The 20291-nt window shown below is 42.9% G+C and overlaps 1 protein-coding gene across 5 annotated transcripts in view; it reads left to right on the top strand.

Moving 5' to 3' along the window:
* The first annotated feature begins 289 nt into the window (after positions 1 to 289).
* Positions 290 to 20291, top strand: part of LOC112235736 (SH2 domain-containing adapter protein F-like) — a 111811-nt gene continuing 91809 nt past the window's right edge. Inside the window, exon 1 of one of the 5 annotated variants that reach the window (XM_042320976.1) lies at positions 290 to 1155. In XM_042320976.1, the coding sequence (XP_042176910.1) occupies positions 721 to 1155 (435 nt within the window). In that variant the 5' untranslated portion in view covers positions 290 to 720. The remainder of the gene's footprint in view (positions 1156 to 20291) is intronic. The other 4 variants (XM_024404250.2, XM_024404252.2, XM_024404251.2 and 1 more) reach the window with 4 other exon arrangements.

The following is a 20291-nucleotide window of genomic DNA, read 5'->3' as shown; positions in this document are numbered from 1 at the left end:
GGCACTGTATGATGGGTCACTAGCACACAGGTGACCAGGAAGTAGGAATGCACAGGTATGCAGTTCTTAGTATGCTTGCTGTTTGCACCTTGGAACAATTATATGCTCCTACAGTAATCAGGTCTGCCTGTATGAAATTGATTTTTTAAATTCTATTTTTTTCTCTTTTAAAGGGGCAAAAGACCCATCCAATATCTACCACTAAATATCAGCTTTGCACGCGTTTTAAACATTTGTAATCCCACTTGTTAGTGGCTCAGGGACTTTTGACTAAGTTATCCACTACAACGGCATATTATTAGGGAACAAATAAGGAAAATGTAATGACCTCAGGGATATTACAAGTAAAACCAAGCATTTAGTAGGCTAAATTAACAGTCCGGTAGGTGGCAGTGATTGTTCTCCGGTATGAGGACAGGGAAACGTATCCCACGCTTGCAAAAGCGCTCTCCCATGTTGCGTAGCGGAGAGGACTCGCCACAGCCAAAGAGCGCTCTGCTGTGAGAGCGAAAGTGTCAGAGTTGCGGTAGCTCAGAAAGTGCATGTGGCTGCGTTCGTCAGTGGACACTGCGCTGACCAAGAGGAGTAGGAGTTGGATAAACATTTCAGAAGCCAGTCGAGGTGACCTATAGAAAAACAACGCACAGGAAAACAGGAGGCTATTGTCAGGAAAGGTGCAACGAAATATTTAAATAGACTTGTGAGCAATGCACTGGCAGCATGGCCAGATGGTTCAGGGAACATCTAGGATTCAAAACTACCAAAGCACCACCTCCGGCGCCCCCGAAACCAGACTACAGATATTGTCACGCCGCTGTGACCGGTACGCTTGGCTACCAACAACCAAGCTCCGGGGCCACCTCTCTCTATCCAAGCCCCGCACAGCCGGACATTCTTGCTGCTTACAAACTACAAAAGGAACTGGACTTCGAAGATCCGTACACGGGAGGAGGAAATATTTCGTTTGGAACTGGTCTGGGCTCTGGGGGGTCGCCGGACATAAAGTATGTGTCACCAAAGCACCGGCTTATAAAGGTGGAAACAATCGAGAAAAGCAACTCTGCTCCGGGCAGCGGTATCATAGCCCAAGCTGTTGCTGTTGGGAACGTTAAATCACCCACGTCACCGCCTCCTGAAAATGAGAATAAAGAAAAGGTACGTTTTTGTTGCCCTTAGCCTGCCTCTCCAATATCCCACATCATTAACAGTGTAGCCTATGCGGCGTCATAGCCTGCACAACTTTGAACAAGTCTAAATTGCTTCATAGATTTGTTTTTAATGTAAGATGTTACAATCTATCCACCTAGGTTCATCAAGAGATGGTTCAATTGTTATGTGATGTGGTCATTTTCACTATTCAAACGCATTGGTTACCAATGAAAGTGGTGGATCAGATCATGTTACTGTCGTGAGGACTTACTCAAACAGGAAAGGGATCATTGAAACTGGCAGGACTACACTGAAAAAAATGTGACATACAACAACAAAAGATTTTACAGAGTTCATATAAGGAAATAATTGAACAGATTCATTTGGCCCTAATCTATGGATTTCAATTGACTGGGAATACAGATGGCTTTTAAAACAATGGGGGCATAGATCAGAAAACCAGTCCGTATCTGGTGTGACCATTTGCAGTATGACACATTTTATTCGAGTTGATCAGGCTGTTGATTGTTGTTCAACAACTCTTCAATGGCTGTGTGAAGTTTCAGGATATTGGTGGGAACTGGAACATGCTGTCATACATGTCAATCCAGAGCATCCCAAGCTTGCTCAATGGGTGACATGTCTGAGTATGCATGCCATTTTCCGCTTCCAGGAGGTGTGTATAGATCTTTGACATGGGGTCGTGCATTATCATGCTGAAACATGAGAAAATGGTGGGTGGATGAATGTCACAACAATGGGCCTCAGGATCTTGTCATGGTATCTCGGTGCGTTCAAATTGCCATCAATAAAATGCAATTGTGTTCGTTGTCCGTCGCTTATGCCTGCCCATACCGTAACCCCATCGATCACCATAAGGCACTCTGTTCACAACATTGACATTAGCAAACGACTCACCCACACGACGGCATACACGCAGTGTGTGGTTGTGAGGCCAGTTGGACATACTGACAAATTCTCTAAAACTACGGATGCAGCTTATGGTCGAGAAATTAACATTCAATTCTCTGGCAACCACTCTGATGGACATTCCTGGAGTCAGAATGCCAATTACACGCTCCCTCAACTTGAGACATCTGTGGCGTTGTTACAAAACTGCATATTTTAGAGTGCCCTTTTGTCCCCAGCACAAGTGGCACCTGTGTAATGCTCATGCTGTTTAATCAGCTTCTTGACAAGCCACACCTGTCAGGTGGATGGATTATCTTGGCAAAGGAGAAATGCACACTAAGGGATGTAAAATACATTTGTGTACATTTTTGTGTGTATGGAAAATTTCTAGTATCCTTTATTTTAGCTCATGAAACATGGGTCCAACACTGCATTTTTGTATTTTTGTTCAGTGTAGTTATTTTCAGGTGTTTGTCAATGGCTGGGCCAGTCAGACAGACAACAGCTGCACAGTACATGAGGACTCTAGCTCAGAAATCTTTACTGACACATTGGATAAAGAAATGTAGTAGCCTGCATGTCGGTAGGTGAAAGGAAGATACATGCTGTCTTCAAGCATGAAGTTTATTACAATATTTCAAACTCTAATCTTTCAGTGAAATTGATAGTTCTGTATGTTGGCAAAGAAGCCCGTAATCATCTTTTTCCCCACAGTCGGATGAACATGTGGATCCCATTTATTCTTTTAACCTTTATTTAACTATGCAAGTCAGTTAAGAACAAATTCTTATTTACACGGTCACTGCTTCCATTATGAAATCATTCCAATGCCATAAAATGGGGGTACAAATTGGCCAAAACCATTTATTTGATTTACCTTAAGCAAAATAGCCTACTTCAAGTACACTGAACAAAAATATAAATTCAACATGCAACAATTTCTAAGATTTTACTGAGTTACAGTTCGTGTAAGGAAACCCGTCAATTGAAATAAATTAATTGGGCCCTAATCTATGGATTTGACTGGGAATGCAGATATGCATCTGTTGGTCACAGATGCCTTAAAAAAAGTAGGGGTGTAGCTCAGAACCTGTCAGTATCTGGTGTGACTACCATTGTTACCTCATGCAGCGTAATTTATCTCCAACGCATGGAGATGATCAGGCTGTTGATTGTGGAATGTTGCCCTACACTTCAATGGCAGTGCGAAGTTGTGGGAACTGGAACATGCTGTCCATCCATAGCATCCCAAATACACTGAATCGGTGCATGTCTGGTGAGTATGCAGGCCATGGAAGAACTGGGGCATTTTAAGCTTCCAGGAAGTGTGTACAGATCCTTGCGACATGGGGTCGTGCATTATCATGCTGAAACATGATGGCCGGGGTTGAATGGCACGACAATGGGGCTCAGGACCTCGTCACAGTATCTCTGTGCATTCAAATCAATAAAATACAATTGTGTTCGATGTCTGTAGCTTATGCCTGCCCATACTGTAACTCCACCACCACCATGGTGCACTCTGTTCACAACTTTGAAGCAAACCGCTCTACCACACGATGTCATACGCTTTCTGCCATATGCCGGTACAGTTCCTTAAATGTAAGATATTACAATCTCTCCACCTAGGTTCAATTAAAGAGATGGTTCAGTAGGTGTGTGATGTTGGCATTTTCACTATTCAAATGCATTGGTTACCATTTAAAGCAGTGGATCAGACCACGTTCCATCATGTGGGGACTTATTCAAACAGGAAATGGATTGTTGAAACGGGCAGAACTACACAGTGTATATTTCACTGTTCTCTCACACCTTTGAACTGGGCCTGTGTGAAGGTGCCCAAATGCACATTTTCAAATAATCCAGATCAGGTTCATTCAACTCTCTGCTCACCAAGCAAAATCTACACTTTTACAACTGTCATCTCTGTACCCTAGTCTACTCTGTTCCTGTCATCAACAGATAGTGTGTGGACCGGAGACCAATGAGAAGAATGCTTGCGCAGTCAGTGTACACCACGTGCCTTGAAGCCTACTGCTTTTTAGGAACATACACTTGAAGAAACCTGAGACATTCAATATCAGTGAGGTTAAGGAAGAGTGTGATTCTGTTTATGAATGTACATGCCTCTCCCTCCAGCGCATGCAGGGGAGGTAGACCCATGAAAAGCATAAGTGTGTGTGTGTGAGAGTAAAAGTGCATAAATATTTCTCAACATTGATAACACCCATACTGCATAACTCAGTCTGCTAGTCCCTGTTCTGAAGCACTAACTAATCACCTGTTGCCAGGTATTTGTTTACTCAAGCTTACTACATCAGACACTATCATAGTAGTTTAGTTTGAGCACAGCCAAAACCTTATGCAAGTATACAAAGTAGTGCTGCATGTTTACAATTCTGTTATGAAATTCCTTAGTCCCTTAAACAGGTTACTTCCTCTTTTCACACCTGTTGTAAGGTGCAGTCTGTTTAGTGTTGAGGGTGCCTGCCTGCCATTCCATAGGAATTTTTCTATTTCAGTTCAACTAGTGGTCATTAAAATATACCAGTAAGCAGTGCCGTGCACCAAAGGAACATGGCAATTGGCAAGCCATTTAAAAGCTTGAAAACCTCCATATAGTAATTGTACAGTAATTAGTGTATTCAGAAATGGTCTTTTAGTTTCTCGTATGCAGTTGACATCACATTCAACAATGCAGGGTTTTTGGAATTTTATGATAAACAATGTTCCAAATTAAAATAATTGGAAACTGAAGATTGTTTCCTCACAGCAACTGACTGCTATTGGCTAATTAAACAGATTACCGCTGTCTCCTGTTAATTGGGGCTTATTTTGATCTTGGTAGTCAATTAGGGATGGAATTCTCAAGCAGAGAAATACTGTTGCCTCTGTCTCCCCCCCACCTTTTTTGTTTTGTTGCAGTGCACTGGGCACATGTTGGAGGAGCAGGCAGGTTATTCAATAAAATGGTTTTAAAATGTTGCACTCCCGAACATAATAATATGCTGAAATTGTATCACATCCATGTGAGAGTTGGGTGAGTTAGAGGGATTCTGATTCAGAAGACTAGATTTTCATTTAGTTCTGTGGTCAAATGGGAGGGGGGGGTAAGTAATAATGAGAGCAGACCATCCCCACAAGAGTTTGATCACTCGGCTAAACACAGGCCTTCAACCTTACACATGCTGGCTTTTCCGACAGACAGGCCAAGATAATGTTGTCAGGTACTGTTCCAGAAGGATCTATTGTCTAGACCCCAACTGATATTGGTGTAGTGAGTGACCCCAAGCCTGATGGTTATGAACAGACATGTAGAATAGCCTATTCCTTTTCCAGTAGAACTACCTGTAGAAGCAAATAGGCTTATCAGGTATTACACTGTATGTATTCCACTTGTTGTGGATTTGTTTTTCGTAGACGGTCATCATAATTTGTATCAGTTTTGGAGGTTGTCACGGTGAGGATTTTCTAATATAATACCACTAGCCTCTGCCCTTGTCAAAATGCAGCTGATAATATGACTGTTCTTCAACGTTTGGTAATGGAATTACAAAACAAACCGTCACTGTTACCAAACTTAGTAAGCACTGTTCTTCAAGTAAATGTGTTTTTGTAAAATGTTCAGTCAATTGTTCAAAGTAGTCCTTTTGCATAGTTGTATGGTTTGTGTAACTTTGATATCATTGGTTTTTGTTTGACATACATGTCAACGTGAAAAATCGGAGTCTCAGCATCACCCTGTTACTGTGGAATTGTCCTTTACCAACAACCAGATATGTAAAATCCTTGCTGCACCCTTACTGTGAGAACATATGATTTTCAGCTGGTTTCTCAGTAAAACGGTATGTGTTCTCTGTTCAGATACAGAGGAGGGGTGGTGTAGACAGGCCTTGAGTGTCAGGCAGTTTCATCTGATGATTCTGAATTTCCAAACAGCCTTGTTCTGACATGAGATGTTATTTATAAAGATATTTCACAGTTTGTAACGTAGTGGCATATCAAGGCATGTATTATTCTTAGTTTAGGCCTACACCATGTCAAAGAATGCATGGATTCTGATCTTAATTCCATTTCTTCCACTGAACATGATCTGTTGTAGACCTCACAAGTTATGGATACTATACAGGAACTGAATCGGCTAGTCAATTGTACTGGCTGGAGTGAAGTGTTTGAATGCTGACTATAGGGAGAGAGAGAGCTAGGAAGAGAGGACCACACCACTGTCTTGTTACAGCCTGAACCCCATTGATATTTTAATTACTTGACTAGTGGATGCTAATTATATAACTGCTTACCTAATGCTTGTGCTGCCAATAGCAGAGTCTATGCCGTCTCGTGTTTTGTCTAATCTTAACCCTCCAAAGCTTTTTCATTCAGTTAAATGGGGGGTGAAAGCCTTAGTTCATCAATGATACAATGTACAGTATGATGATTACATGAAACTTAAGCCTCCCCCATTACTGTCCATCCTGATGGACTCTATTATGGACTTTCTATTATGACGACGAGCACGTAGGAGCCAGCCACAGGTAAGAGCACCAGCTTGATTGTTTTTTTTTCTTCATATGTTTTCCTGTTTTATAACGACAAGACCTTCATGGTAGAGGGAGATGATCAATTATTATCCAGCTAATTTAAATGTTCTCATCATCGCTCTTCCCCCTGGCATGGTCTCGCCTACTCGACTCGGCACTAACTTCTCAAGGACACATGAAAGTGATGACATGCACAACTTGTGAAATGTGTAAACAAAAGTGATAGTGCATAAGTCTCCCTTGTAAAATCATGTCGCTAAATATATTGCTGTGTGGCTTTCTGAATTCATAAACTGTCCTAGACACCAGGGTTGCTCTGGCCTTGAGACCCTATGCAGCCGTGTTTGAGCCATGTTATAGTTCCCACCATGGCCCATGGAAGCAGTTGAGTGAATGGGGCCTCTGAGTCCATAAGCCGGTTTCCGTACACTATGTGTAGAATCACGCAGTATAGGATCATAAACACAATACAGTCAGCTGTCCCACAGCCAGCGGAGACATTAGATTTGACAGATTTATTTCATGGTTGTTTCCCTCTTTTCCTTCCATGTACCTTTTTTTAACAGCCTTTGACTCAGCGGTTCATAAAGTCAAGTGATGCATTAGCAGCCGGGGAGACCATGGCTTATTTGTTTTGTCATTAACATGTTTTATTCCTGTTCTTGAGACCGATTCCTGTCTTAATTGCCATTCTCGGTTGTTCATCTCAAAATCCCATTTTCACTCATTCTTTCATTTCTATGCTTTGTCTTTCCCTGCATACGCATGGTGTTTCTCTACTCGACATGTATATTTGAGCGTGTTGGAATGATGACTGCTACAAGTGGGCATCAGATGCCTGAGCCTCCCCAACACCCCCCAGCCCAGATCACATCTCAGCTGCCTGAGCCTCCCCAACACTCCCCAGCCCAGATCACATCTCAGCTGCCTGAGCCTCCCCAGCCCAGATCACTTCTCAGATAATGGAATCAGAGCAGGCGCTGTGAGTGTTGTTTAGCCAAGTCATTGAAGGGACAGTTGTGTGTAATTAGCTTACGAGTAGCGTCTCAACATCGGGTGGGGGTTTGAACTGACGCTCTTTAATTTCCCATGGAATAGACATGTTGCGGCTTTAATGCGCGTCCCTTTGTCTTTGGCTTTCTGTTCCAATCTGATTTTGTGTGTGTGTGTGTGTGTGTTCTTACGGTGATTTTCCCTCCAGCAGCAGTCTCTTGGTGTGGATAAATCAAGGCTGTTTGACTGGCCTATAGATTAGCAGTGCTTGGGGTTCTGAACTTTCCTCATCTTCATTCCCTCACTATCTCAGTCTTGCTTTAAAGCCTTGACTCTGGCAATCCTCTCTTCAGGGGGATGTGCCTAGCTCTTTGTTGTTCTGTTTTCTACTCTGCTCCTCTCTGTCCTTGTAGTGATAGGAGAAATGTCAGAAGTAAACACTACCGGGGCATCTGACCTCCTGGTGGACGGGCACCGGAATCCATCATGTGACACGTGGGTGTCTCTAGACGTATGAGCAGTCTCATACCTGTCTTACTATCAGATGGAAGCTGACAGGTTCTGATAGCTGGCTTTAGCTGAATGTCAGAGCATTACAGGAAGTGCAGTTCTCCTCCCACTCCCACCTCCACACAAACACACGCCTGTTTACTTACACTGTATCACCAAGGAAGACGTCTGAAAGGAATTGCTTTGTAAGTGTCACCTGAAAGGGGTTGTAAAATTGCTGCTTAATTGTCTGCTATGTGAAAGTCATTTCCAGATGTAACACCCATGGTAGGTTAAATGTTCTCTTTCATTCTTTATTTCTGGTACACATGGAATATGGTCCAGGCAAACAGAGTAGAGGGCACAGAGTACAGTGGGCCTATAGAGTAGGAGTTAAAACATGCTGACCCTTTACTATTTTAATGCTTAACAGAGTAATAACTACACTATACAGTAAATAACTATACAGTTAACAAATTATGAGTTCATGATGACCAGAGAGTAGTGATGCACCGATATGACATTTTTGGCCGATACCGAAATCTGATATTTTCCTTGCCAAAAAAACACGATACCGATATTTAACATTTTAAAGGCCTTTTTAAGCATTTTAGTACACTTGGAGGCCGGGGTAGGCCGTCATTGTAAACTGACTTGCCTTAACTTACTTAAATGCCAACAAAATGCAAGGCAAGTATGTCCCCATTACCAGTAAAACATAATCAAAACCTATTTCTTCACTTGATTTGCTGTGCTGTTTTGTTCAGTTTCATTCTCAACCTCGATTTCTATGGGACGCAGTTTGGGTCTTTGCATGTCAAAAAAATATACTATTTGATGTGTCAGATAAGCTTGTTGACCAATCAGAAACTGAATATTACCGCAAATTCAACTATTGTGCCTAATACTTATTGTGGCTAGCTTCACAACACACAACCCGGTCAGGTTGAGCCTCACTAGCCAGATGAAGCTAGCTGACTGCTTATAACGTTAGCTTTGGGCAACAGGGTTAAGTAGCTGGCTAGCTTTTTATTTCATGAACTGAAGTTCAATTTCAATAGGGGAACCACAAGTGGCAACCTAGCTAATACTTACTCACAAGGATTCCTAAATCATTGCTAAGAATAATGAAAATGACTGCAGTTTTTACTGGTCATTGTTTTCAGATTGGTTGTATTTGTATTTGTAGCTAACTAGGTACCAAGCTAAAGTTAGCTACTTCAGAAGTTGCAGTCGAACAAATTATGCTTTATTACCAACGCGGTATCGTAAACAAATTGTTCGTGGCCGGTGTTTGCTTGTTTGCAGACTTTTTGTATGGCTTTGACAGTATCTTTTTTGACATGCAAAGACCCAAACAATGTTCCATAGTATGTTGAAGTTTATATACACCTTAGCCAATTACATTTAAACTCAGTTTTTCAAAATTCCTGACATTTAATCCTAGTAAAAAAAATCCTTTCTTAGGTCAGTTAGGGTCACCACTTTATTTGAAGAATGTGAAATGTCAGAATAATTGTAGAGAATTATTTATTTCAGCTTATTTCTTTCACCACATTCCCAGTGGTCAGAAGTTTACATACACTCAATTAGTATTTGGTAGCATTGCCTTTATGTTTAACTTGGGTCAAATGTTTCGGGTAACCTTCCACAAACTTCCCACAATAAGTTGGGTGAATTTTGGCCCATTCCTCCTGACAGAGCTGGTGTAACGGAGACAGGTTTGTAGGCCTCCTTGCTCGAACACGCTTTTTAAGTTCTGCCCACACATTTTCTATAGGAGTGAGGTCAGGGCTTTGTGATGGCCACTCCAATACCTTGACTTTGTTGTCCTTAAGCCATTTTGCCACAACTTTGTAAGTATGCTTGGGGTCACTCCCGTGCTTCACGGTTGGGATAGTGTTCTTCGGCTTGCAAGCCTCCCCCTTTTTCCTCCAAACATATCAATGGTCATTATTGCCAAACAGTTTTATTTTTGTTTCATCAGACCAGAGGACATTTCTCCAAAAAGTACGATCTTTTTCCCCATGTGCAGTTGCAAACTGTAGTCTGGCTTTTTTTATGGCAGTTTTTGAGCAGAGGCTTCTTCCTTGCTGAGCGTCCTTTCAGGTTATGTCAATATTGGAATAGTTTTACTGTGGAAAAATATACTTTTGTACCCGTTTCCTCCAGCATCTTCACAAGGTCCTTTGCTGTTGTTCAGGGATTGATTTGCACTTTTCGCACCAAAGTATGTTCATCTCGAGGAGACAGAACGCGTCTCCTTCCTGAGCGGTACAACGGCTGTGTGGTCCCAGGGTGTTTATACTTGCATACTATTGTTTGTACAGATGAACGTAGTACCTTCAGGTGTTTGGACATTGCTCCCAAGGATAAACAGGACTACAATTTTTTTTCTGAGGTCTTGGCTGATTTCTTTTGATTTCCTCATGATGTCAAACAAAGAGGCTCTGAGATTGAAGGTAGGCCTTGAAATACGTCCACAGGTACACCTCCAATTGACTTAGATGATATCAATTAGCCTTATCAATCAGAAGCTTCTAAAGCCATGACATTATTTTCTGGAATTTTCCAAGCTGTTTAAAGGCACAGTCAACTTAGTGTATGTAAACTTCTGACCAGCTGGAATTGTGATACAGTGAAATAATGTCTGTAAACAATTGTTGGAAAAATGTATTGTGTCATGCACAAAGTAGATGTCCTAACCGACTTGCCAAAACTATAGCTTGTTAACAAGAAATGTGTGGAGTGGTTGAAAAACGAGTTTTAATGTGTCCAACTTAAGTGCATGTAAATATCCGACTTCAATTGTATGTATGTCGTGACGCTATTACTGTGTAACTCTGTCACAATAATTTTTATCCCAATGGTTGAACTCGACTATCACTATAGCTTTGACCAATTCCCAGACGTTTGTAAGACCCTGGTTAATAGAAGAATTTGACAAAGTCTCAGAATTCTGCAAAATGTTAGTTCTTTATTTAGAGAGTACTCTGAAGTCAAAGAGCCTTGGAAGGGCCCTCTTTCCTGTTGTCCGTTTCAGTCGACAGTTCAGTTGGCCTTGAATGTCTCAACTCTACCCAGCTCATATTGCGAAATAGTAACACAATGGTCTAGTCACACACATTATGGAATTATTACTTTACACTTTTCATACAATTACATGATTTCAGGGTGGAATCCTTTAGTCATTACTTTAAACATATACATTCCTTTATCACTCCGGTAGGGCAAAATCTGAAAAATAGCTTACTTGGTAGTGTGTACCTGTGCTCAGAGAACAGTTGATTGTCAAGTGTAATGAATTCCATTATCTTTGCTTTAATGGATTTTGCATTGAAGTTGTCTCGCTGAAATGTTCTTACTCTTTCAAATGACTGCTCGACTTGATGACTGCTCGATCCACACAGCAGACATTGTGGGCAAGTTTAGGAATGCTGTGTTGCGCAAAATTTTACATGCCGTCATTACGTCATGTACCTACGTTATATAGATATGCACGTCAGCTTTGACCTTGCTTTTGCACCTCAGCGTTAAACTAGACATTGGCCGATACCGATGTTGGCAGTTTTAGCTGATATAGTCCAATTCCGTTATGGTCACCGATATATTGTGCATCCCTACCATAGAGCCTAGATAGCGATACTATGTAGAATTTAAAGTTAGTTAGGTCCAATGGCAGGGGACAAAATTTAGATTTTTCATTTAAAGATTATCAAAACATTTGTTATTTTCAATGGGTGTGTTTCACAAGGAAATGAACACTTTCCACATAATGATAATAGATTTTTTTTAAAATTGTTGGTTGCTATGGATACACTTCCCCATAATTACAGCTGAGCCTGGTCTAAGATGATTGCTTTGGCGCAGCATCTCCTTGTAGTCCAGTTAGAGGACTGTTGGGTAGTTATCAATCATATTATTGTTCTCTGAAGTGTCCAAGAGGGCCATCCATTTGTTGAACTCTTCAAGGTATCCCAGCTGCCCTGGCAACTGGCACTATTTTTTTCCAGCAACAGATTGTCAAGCATTTCCAGGTGGACTTTTTTTTCTTTCTCCAAACAATACCTTTCTGTGTTTTTTTAATTTTTATGGGTTTATCATATTCTGTCCTTAACAGTTGCACAGGGAATCAGTTAGTTAGTTAGTTCTAAATTCCTATGGCCCAGGCAGGAATCCTGGAAGAGCTCTTTAGGAGGAAGGAACCTCTGCTGGTGCTGGGCCAACAAAGCTAACTTTATTTACACCCCGCCTCAACCCACCAGGATGATGTCATTCTGCATGGGGAAGATGACTACACTACGACATGGAGGAATCACATGAGGACAAAACTCAGATGTGGAATTTTGATCTGGTCAGGAAAGAGATTATAAACAGTCCACTTCAATATCAATGCATAGAGGTTTATACAACTTTGTAATGACATTGGGTGTTTTTGAAAGCTGAATGATGCATAGCATACCTAATACTGAGTAGCATATGGTGTATGACTAGAGGTGTACAATGGGTTAAGAGGAGTCTTCACCTGCTTTTTAGCGGTTAGAGCGTTGGGCCAGTAACCAAGCAGTTGCTGGTTCGAATACCCAAACTGACCAGATGAAAAATCTGTTCCCTTGAGCAAGGAACTTAACCCTAATTTGTTCCAGGGACTCCATTCTACTATGGCTAACCCTGTAAAACAACATATTTCACTGCACCTATCTGTTGTCAGTCACAAAACATTTGGGGGGGAGAGACTTGTTAACCAATTTAACACAATGACAAAGTTTTTAATGAATTAACCCCCATGTACAATTCTAGTCCTGAGATGTAGAAACAGTTGCATTAAAACATTTCCCTTTTTGTTTTTCCTAAAGAGGGTTACTGTAGCTGTTCCACTGTGTATTTCTCTAGGCTTTTAGCTGTACAACCTGTATGGCTCATGTGAACCCAACAGGTCACATAATACCGGCCCTGTATGCAGGCAGTTATTGGCCACTGTAGTCAGGACAGTTGTCTGTGGCCACATGGCACTGTTTTGTTTAATAACACAGTGTAGTAGAACCTGTAAGGGAAGCCCTGGTGGGTGAGCACATCCTCAGACACGGATTAAAAGGAAACAAATTGAGCCCTGAGGTTTCATGCCATCCAGGGCATGTACAGAAAGCCTGCGTGAAGCACTGGTATTTTTAACCGCCCCACTGATAGCTAACAGTAGGACGGCCCTTAACCTCAACTCTGAGTACACCAAACACTGCTGCTCTCCCCACGTAGTTGGCCATATCTGACCTATGCTTGGTTTTCTGTGTGTAGAACATAGGAATTATCCCATGGTATTTTAGATATAGTGTAGAGGAGAGTTAAGCTGCGCTGTTTCTGTATTTACTATCCGGGAGGTAGAGTGGAGCTCTTTAAGGTCTGTGCCCTTCCTACACAGTGGAGCTGACCTATGACCTGTGCTCACTGACAGGTGCTGAGGCTGGAGTGTGTGTGTGTGTCTGCCAGTGGGGTCGTGGTCTCCATAGACACGGGCACCACTGGGGAACTGGCCGTACCTCTCATTATAGACTGGATGGGCACTGATGTCTCTCTAGGCTTCGTAGGACACAGATCTTGAGTAGGGTTGAGTAGGGTTCGAGAGTGTAGGGTTCGAGAGTGTAGGGTTCGAGAGTGTGCCCTGCTGTTTTCTCTTCCGTAATACCCCATAGTTACTACTGTATGACATGTAACACTGTTTTATTACTCTGTCTCTAGGTGTATGCCTAATATAGTTCAGCCACCATATAAATTGCTTGGTGCAGTGATTGGACCAAAGGTAAAGCAACCAGGCCATTGACTGTCTGCTTTTGTTTGGTGGAAAATAAGGAACAAGAGGGTTGCTCCAGGATTAAGGAAGTGCTCCCTTCCTGACGGGAAGTGTTTACAACTTGGTGACGTTCCCTTTTGACTGGGGCTGGGCAAGTCTACGCTAGCTCTCCACTCTCAAACAGTCTGGGAATGTTGACTCTGCTCTCACATCTGTGCTAAAATATAACCAGGCAGGTTAATATTTCCTCATGTTGCAGCTTGAGCAAACTGGCAAGGGCTTTGTGATTGTGACATTGTACTGTGTCAATACAAAGCTGTGGTGTCATGTTCTGTTAGTGACCTCCTAATCAGGTCAGGCTGCAGTGAAGTCCGTGTAAAGACTCCTTCCCTCTCTCCCTCTCCTGCTATGGGAGGTGGAAAGCCCCGTAGCGATGGCAGGGTGACATAAGACTCCACCCTGCCTGCCTGCAAGTTCGATTGTCAGTCTCAGAGCTGTTGGGTTTGACGTGCTGCGTTCTGTATACACGCTCACCACACAAAGGCTATCTGAGGCCATGTCGCTTCCGACCCCAATCAAGTCATCCTCGTCACATCAAACTTCCCTGCTTTGTTTATGTACAGCTGGCTCCTGGGCCTGCCTCATTTTGTTTTCCTTACTGTCTATAAATCACACACCCAAATCAAAAGGTCATACTCACTGGATTCACATTGTTGTTTTTATGTCAAGCCCTACTTTTCATAGTTGTCATTTTTGTCTCCTTTCTCTAGCATAGCAAACCACACACTGACCACTGCATCTGTACACAGCCCATCTGTAAATAGCCCACCCAACTACCTTATCCCCATATTCTTATTTTTTAAATCATTTGCACCCCAGTATCTCTACTTGCACATCATCTGCACATCTATCAAGTGTTAATGCTAAATTGTAATTATTTTGCCATTATGGCCTATTTATTGCCTTACTACCTCCCCAATCTTACTTTATTTGCACACACTGTATATAGATTTTTCTATTGTGTTATTGACTGTACGTTTGTTTATCCCATGTGTAACTCTGTTGTTTTTTGTCACACTGCTTTGCTTTATATTGGCCAGGACTCAGTTGTAAATGAGAACTTGTTCTCAACTGGCCTACATGTTTAATAAAAAAAAAACTTTATCTAAGGCTGTTTCTCCCAAACACAACTTCTGCAGGTGTGTGCCTCAGCCTTTTATGCATCTAGTGGACCAACAACAAGCCCATTCCTCCTCACAACTTAACCACTACTCCCTCTTCCTTACATTCAAAGAGTCATACATCTATTTCAGAGGGAAAGAGAGCAGAGAAAGGAAATTGGATTTTGTCAAGCGTATCCTCATGTGTTAATCTTGAATATCTGCTGAATATGAAGAGAGCCTGAATGTGGGGCAGCCACCCTCCAGCCGAGGTCCTCAGTATGCTATAAGGGCTCTCTGTAGAGAAGGTGGGACTTGGTCCCACTTGAGTGCACAGGGAACTGCAAGAGTCGAAAAGAGACATTCTTTCAAAGAAAGGGATGATCGGCTAAAAAAGGGAATAAAATAGGGGATCATACGGAAAAGGTAGAGTACAGAAGGTATTCCTGTGAGACTAGGAGGATGGTGACGCATTGTGCTTGGGTTTCTGGCCTGACGTTAGGTGATATTACATTAGAAGTAGAGAAGCACCTGTTCAGGCCCAGTAAGCTCAAATGAAATAAATGGTTTATAAAAATAAAGAAAAGGCTCCGCCTCAGTGAGAAGCCTGCTGCTCTACTGTCCAAAGTGCTGCGTGCCTCTTGGCTCGGCGTTACGCAATATGTTTTGTGTCACTCGGGTTTCTAGAACCTTGGAAGGAGAATAGAAAGTGCTTTAAAAAAAGAAAAGGAAAAAAGAATACAGAGCAAGTTTGTGCAGCAGCTCCCTCGTAACATTGTTGAGGATCCATATGGCGTTGTCAGAGAAACGACCTGCGACTTTGAATCTCACTTCAGGGATAAAGAGAAAATACATAAAGCTGATACTGTGGCAGACTGGCAGTGTAACATTCTTTTGTCACTAACTTTCAGCGGCAGTGGTAAAACATCCTCACAAATGTAGAAGGCATTGTTCTCAATCCTGTTTTTTCTCTATCGATCATCCGCAGGTCTGTGATTAGGTCTGTGATTATCACAAGTGTGTCATCCCTCCGTAGGTGATCAGTAGGATTTAGTGCTCTCTTAAACCTTGTGTTGGTGTGACTGTAGTGTGGGTGTGGGAAAACATGACTGCTGTGAGGCCTGAATAGCTCTGCCTGTTGCATAACCTATATCCCACTCACAAGTGTAGGAGGGGCACACTGCACACAGCTGTGTGACGTAACTCTTTTTAGCTCAAGGTAAAGTGTCAAGTGCCTATTTTCTCCCATTTATAATGTAGCTCTGATGTTTTTCTCGCTCTAACACTGACCCGTGTTACAGGGTATCCGTGTCACTGTCGTTGCGTTTTGGAAGTGTTCCCATGCAAAGGATATGACCAATGACGTACTAAACCACTTCTCCATGTGCCAAATGAGCGGGCTTTTCCCGACTGGCGTGTCAAAAGCCACCCCACATGTGCAGCAGCCCAGAGATCTAAAGAAGCCTGTTTTATGTGGTCGGGATTCTTTAAGGAGACCAAACAAATAGGTTAACATGGAAAAGTGTGAGCTGTGCTTTGAACAACACAGATGTCTGACTGGGGGAAATCCGGAGAGAGATGGCTGAACACATTGGATGCTAGAAATGATCCCCTTGCCACAGGGAGCATGCTGGTTGAAGTAGCATGTGTTGCACTCTTTCCTAAATCCTCACTCCCTTCAAAGCAAGTCATCTATGACTGGGGAAATGCATGTTTGGGCGATGTAGGGGAGAATGGCGGTCTTAATATGTTTTCTTTTGTACGCAGTGTCACCACATGTACTAATTATCTATAATCTGAACAGCTGAATAGGTTCTTGAACGCTGATTTGTGCTTTTATCTCTAAATTGTTTCTCTACAGGTCTTCCCTGGCCATTAATATTTGTCTCTCTTTTTTTCCCCCATCTGTCCTAATCAAGCAACCTGCTCTATCCACGGAACATTGACTTTGAGAGGGCTTTAATAAGGCTAAAAGCAAAGCTGACAAATTCATCCAGCTGCAAGAAGACAAACATGATTTCGCTTTACTTATGAGAAGTGCTCTCCTCCACTTAACGTTGCTCTAGCTTCTATTGCTTGTGACTGATTGAAAACAATGGGCGCTCATGGAAAACATCATTTGATTAGCTAGCAGCTATCTTCCCTGGCTCTTAAGTAGTTATTCAGGGCTGGCGTTGCCACGTCCTTGTTGAGGCCCATAGAGCCACATGCTGATTCCCAGGCCGACAACCCCTGTCTATTAGCAGATGTCGTAATAAAGTTTCATTAATGTCAGAGCTGTATTGTGGGAAAGCTTCATCTATACAGTCTTTTCAGAGGAACATAGCCCCCAGATGAAATCATGCTTCACAATCGGGTTCCATTTGAGTCCTAACCAGATTTCTTCTCCCATCTGTGAATCATACAAGTATCTTATTGATAGTGGCTGTATTGTGTCAACAACGGAGGTTGCAATTGGTTCTGCTTTAGTAAATTGCCTTGTGGCAATGTTTGATGGCAAGCTGTTAGCTTCAGATGACTGGAACTGAGCTGAGTGCATGTGTCCTGTATTTCGAGTTGAAGATAAGTTGGAGCAGTCAGAATTCAGCAACAGGCAGTGTGATGTTATCTGTTGTTCAATTTTCCTTTTTTAAAATAAAATGTGTCTAAACAGGAGCGTTAACATATGCTGGGCAGTCTATTCCTCTCCCCTCCTTATCCCCCTCTCTAAGATGGGTTTCATTAGTTCTGATATCATTTAAAAAAAACTTAAGAACAAAAGAGCCATGGCAGCAAAAAAGAGCCCTTTGAAACACCCTAATTCAATCGAGCAGCTAAGCCCTGAGTTGTATTAGGTTATCAGTGGCTCAAATCCCCTGTGGCGTGGAGACATAAATCACAAATGCCAGTCCCTTTTTCCCCCACTTTCCCTCCATTCCTCCTGCCCCCCCATTGACTCTTGTGGTGGCCTGGTAGGGGGAGAGGTGGGGGAGGCTTCAGCCCCCAATAGCTCTGACATCCCTCATCCTTTCTGGACCAGCTGTGACATTTGTCACATTTCTGTGTAACGTCTCCACATTACATTACTGTCACCAGTCGTTCAGGTGGCTACTCAGATGGCTGGCAGGGAGGCTGGCTGTCGTATTAGACATGCACGCGTGCACACACATGACTATCTGGTGCATCCAGCAGCAGTTTACTTGTATTATTATTTGTTTTTTAGTGTTTATAGTTTGAGGAGTTGGATTTTGCTTATGAGATGTCAATGACGGAATGGCATATTTAACTAAATAGTTTGGACGTGGGGGAAAGCTATAAATTGGTGCAGCATACTGCCAAAACCCTATCATCCTATACGATGACCACAAACTAAGACTTTAATGTTCTCCCTTTTATGGCCCCAGATGCTCTATATGATAATTGCCTGTTAGATCCACTTGGTCTGCATGTGATGGTGTGGGAGAAGGAAGATTGTGTATTTTCCTAGTTCTAATGGAGGACTGCAGCCCAATTGAATTGTAATCTCAGAAGCACTCTCTGTGCTAACTGTGTGGAATGCCAAGTGGCAGGTGCCTGTTACACTCTCTCTTCTTAGCTAATGCTCTCACTAGGCTCACACTGATTCGAAATAGACTTCATTCCTTGAGAGCTGCAATGTATTTTAAGCAGTGTGGGGCTATTTCTCCTACTCTGGCTGCCTGGCTATCTAAGCAGCTGCAGGTGTAAGACCTGGTGAACCTGGTAGCTCAGCACGACACCAGGCTGGGAGTTATTTCAGTATGTTCTCACTGTGCTGCTGCAGTGTAGGGATATGTCCTGACTGCTTCCAGGGGGGCGAGATGGTATAAGCCTAAAAGGTTACTTTGTGAGGCTACTCACAGCTTACATCTCTGCTTAGAAAAGCTCACATACAGTATAGCACTCTATATAGAAGCACTGCAGTATTGCACTCACTGTGGGTGAATTTGACTTTCATGACAAGTGTGGTGGCTTGGCTGTGGTCCTGACACACCCTGACATGCCAGCAGACAGATGGTGGGTCCCCAGGCAAGCAGGCCGCCAGGCAGGGAGGGAGGGAGGCGGGCTGGCAGGGAGGCAGGCAGGGAAGCTGGTAGACAGGCGGGCAGGGAGGCCCCGGGAAGGCAGGCAGGGAGGGAGGGAGGCGGGCAGGGAAGCTGGTAGGCAGGCGGGCAGGGAGGCCCCAGGAAGGCAGGTAGGGAAGCAGACCGGCAGAGCCTCGTCTCTGACGTTCCCCTCTCTCCATGTTCCCCGACTCCTCCAGCTGGGTAGCATTAGTGCAGTGTGGCAGGACCTTCACAGAGAAGGGGTAACTCCCCAAAACACTCTGACTAATTGATCCCCTCCTACCAAATACTGGTGTTAGATGTGGCCCAAGGCAGGGGAAAGTCAACACCCCAGTTGTGTGGTAAATGCCAACTTTTACTTTAATTTGCTTGCTTGTTTCTCTAAATTCATTTTCTCTGAATAATGGATATGGAACTGTTAGATTGATGTGTCAAATGGAATGTAGTTTGTCCATTCCATTGTTTTTGTGTAAGTTTTTAAGACTGTTTCTTGGTATCTTAGGCAGAAAAATCGCTGTCGACACAAATGAAAATCTCTGGGGAAAAAATAGTTATAAAATATGAACATCTGGTGGGGTAGCTAAGTACAAAGTGATAGGGAGAGGTGGTGGGAGGCAGGAAGCTGCCATCCAGAACAGGCCTCCGTATCAACCTCAGCTTCAGGCTCCAGAGGACAAGCAGAATGGCTCTCCTCTCTCCCTCAGCAGCAGCAACATTACCAGGTGCTAAAAAGAGCTTTCATTTGCTGACTGTGAAAAATGATTGAGCGAACAAGACCCATCACGGGGCTAAATATACAGTATGTCTGGCTTGATTGCAATGTTCTTTTCCACCTCGTTTAATACATACATCTTTTCTGGTCCCTGCTGTTTTGTTGACAGAACCACACAATCCAATATAATGTTTGTGGGCACAGCAGCCATCCATCGTTAAGCTAGCTACAGCTTTGTGGCAGAACACTAACAAGGGGAAGGTGTAGAATGAGAACGTACGGTAGAACTGTCCTACTGACGGGTATCGTGCCCTTTCTGAGGAGGGCACTGACATGAGTCGTTGAATATTTACTTTCATATACACTAAGATATAGTAAGTATGGGGTTGAAGGCATGCCAGTCATAAGGCACAGTTTCCTTTAATTACTAAACCAGGCTTTCTCTGTTCACCACGTGGACACACAGACGGCTTCTGGCATACACGGCTG

The sequence above is a fragment of the Oncorhynchus tshawytscha genome, linkage group LG04 (assembly GCF_018296145.1).
Source record: "Oncorhynchus tshawytscha isolate Ot180627B linkage group LG04, Otsh_v2.0, whole genome shotgun sequence".
NCBI classification, from domain to species: Eukaryota; Metazoa; Chordata; class Actinopteri; order Salmoniformes; family Salmonidae; genus Oncorhynchus; species Oncorhynchus tshawytscha.
This window is presented reverse-complemented; position numbering and strand designations above follow the sequence as displayed.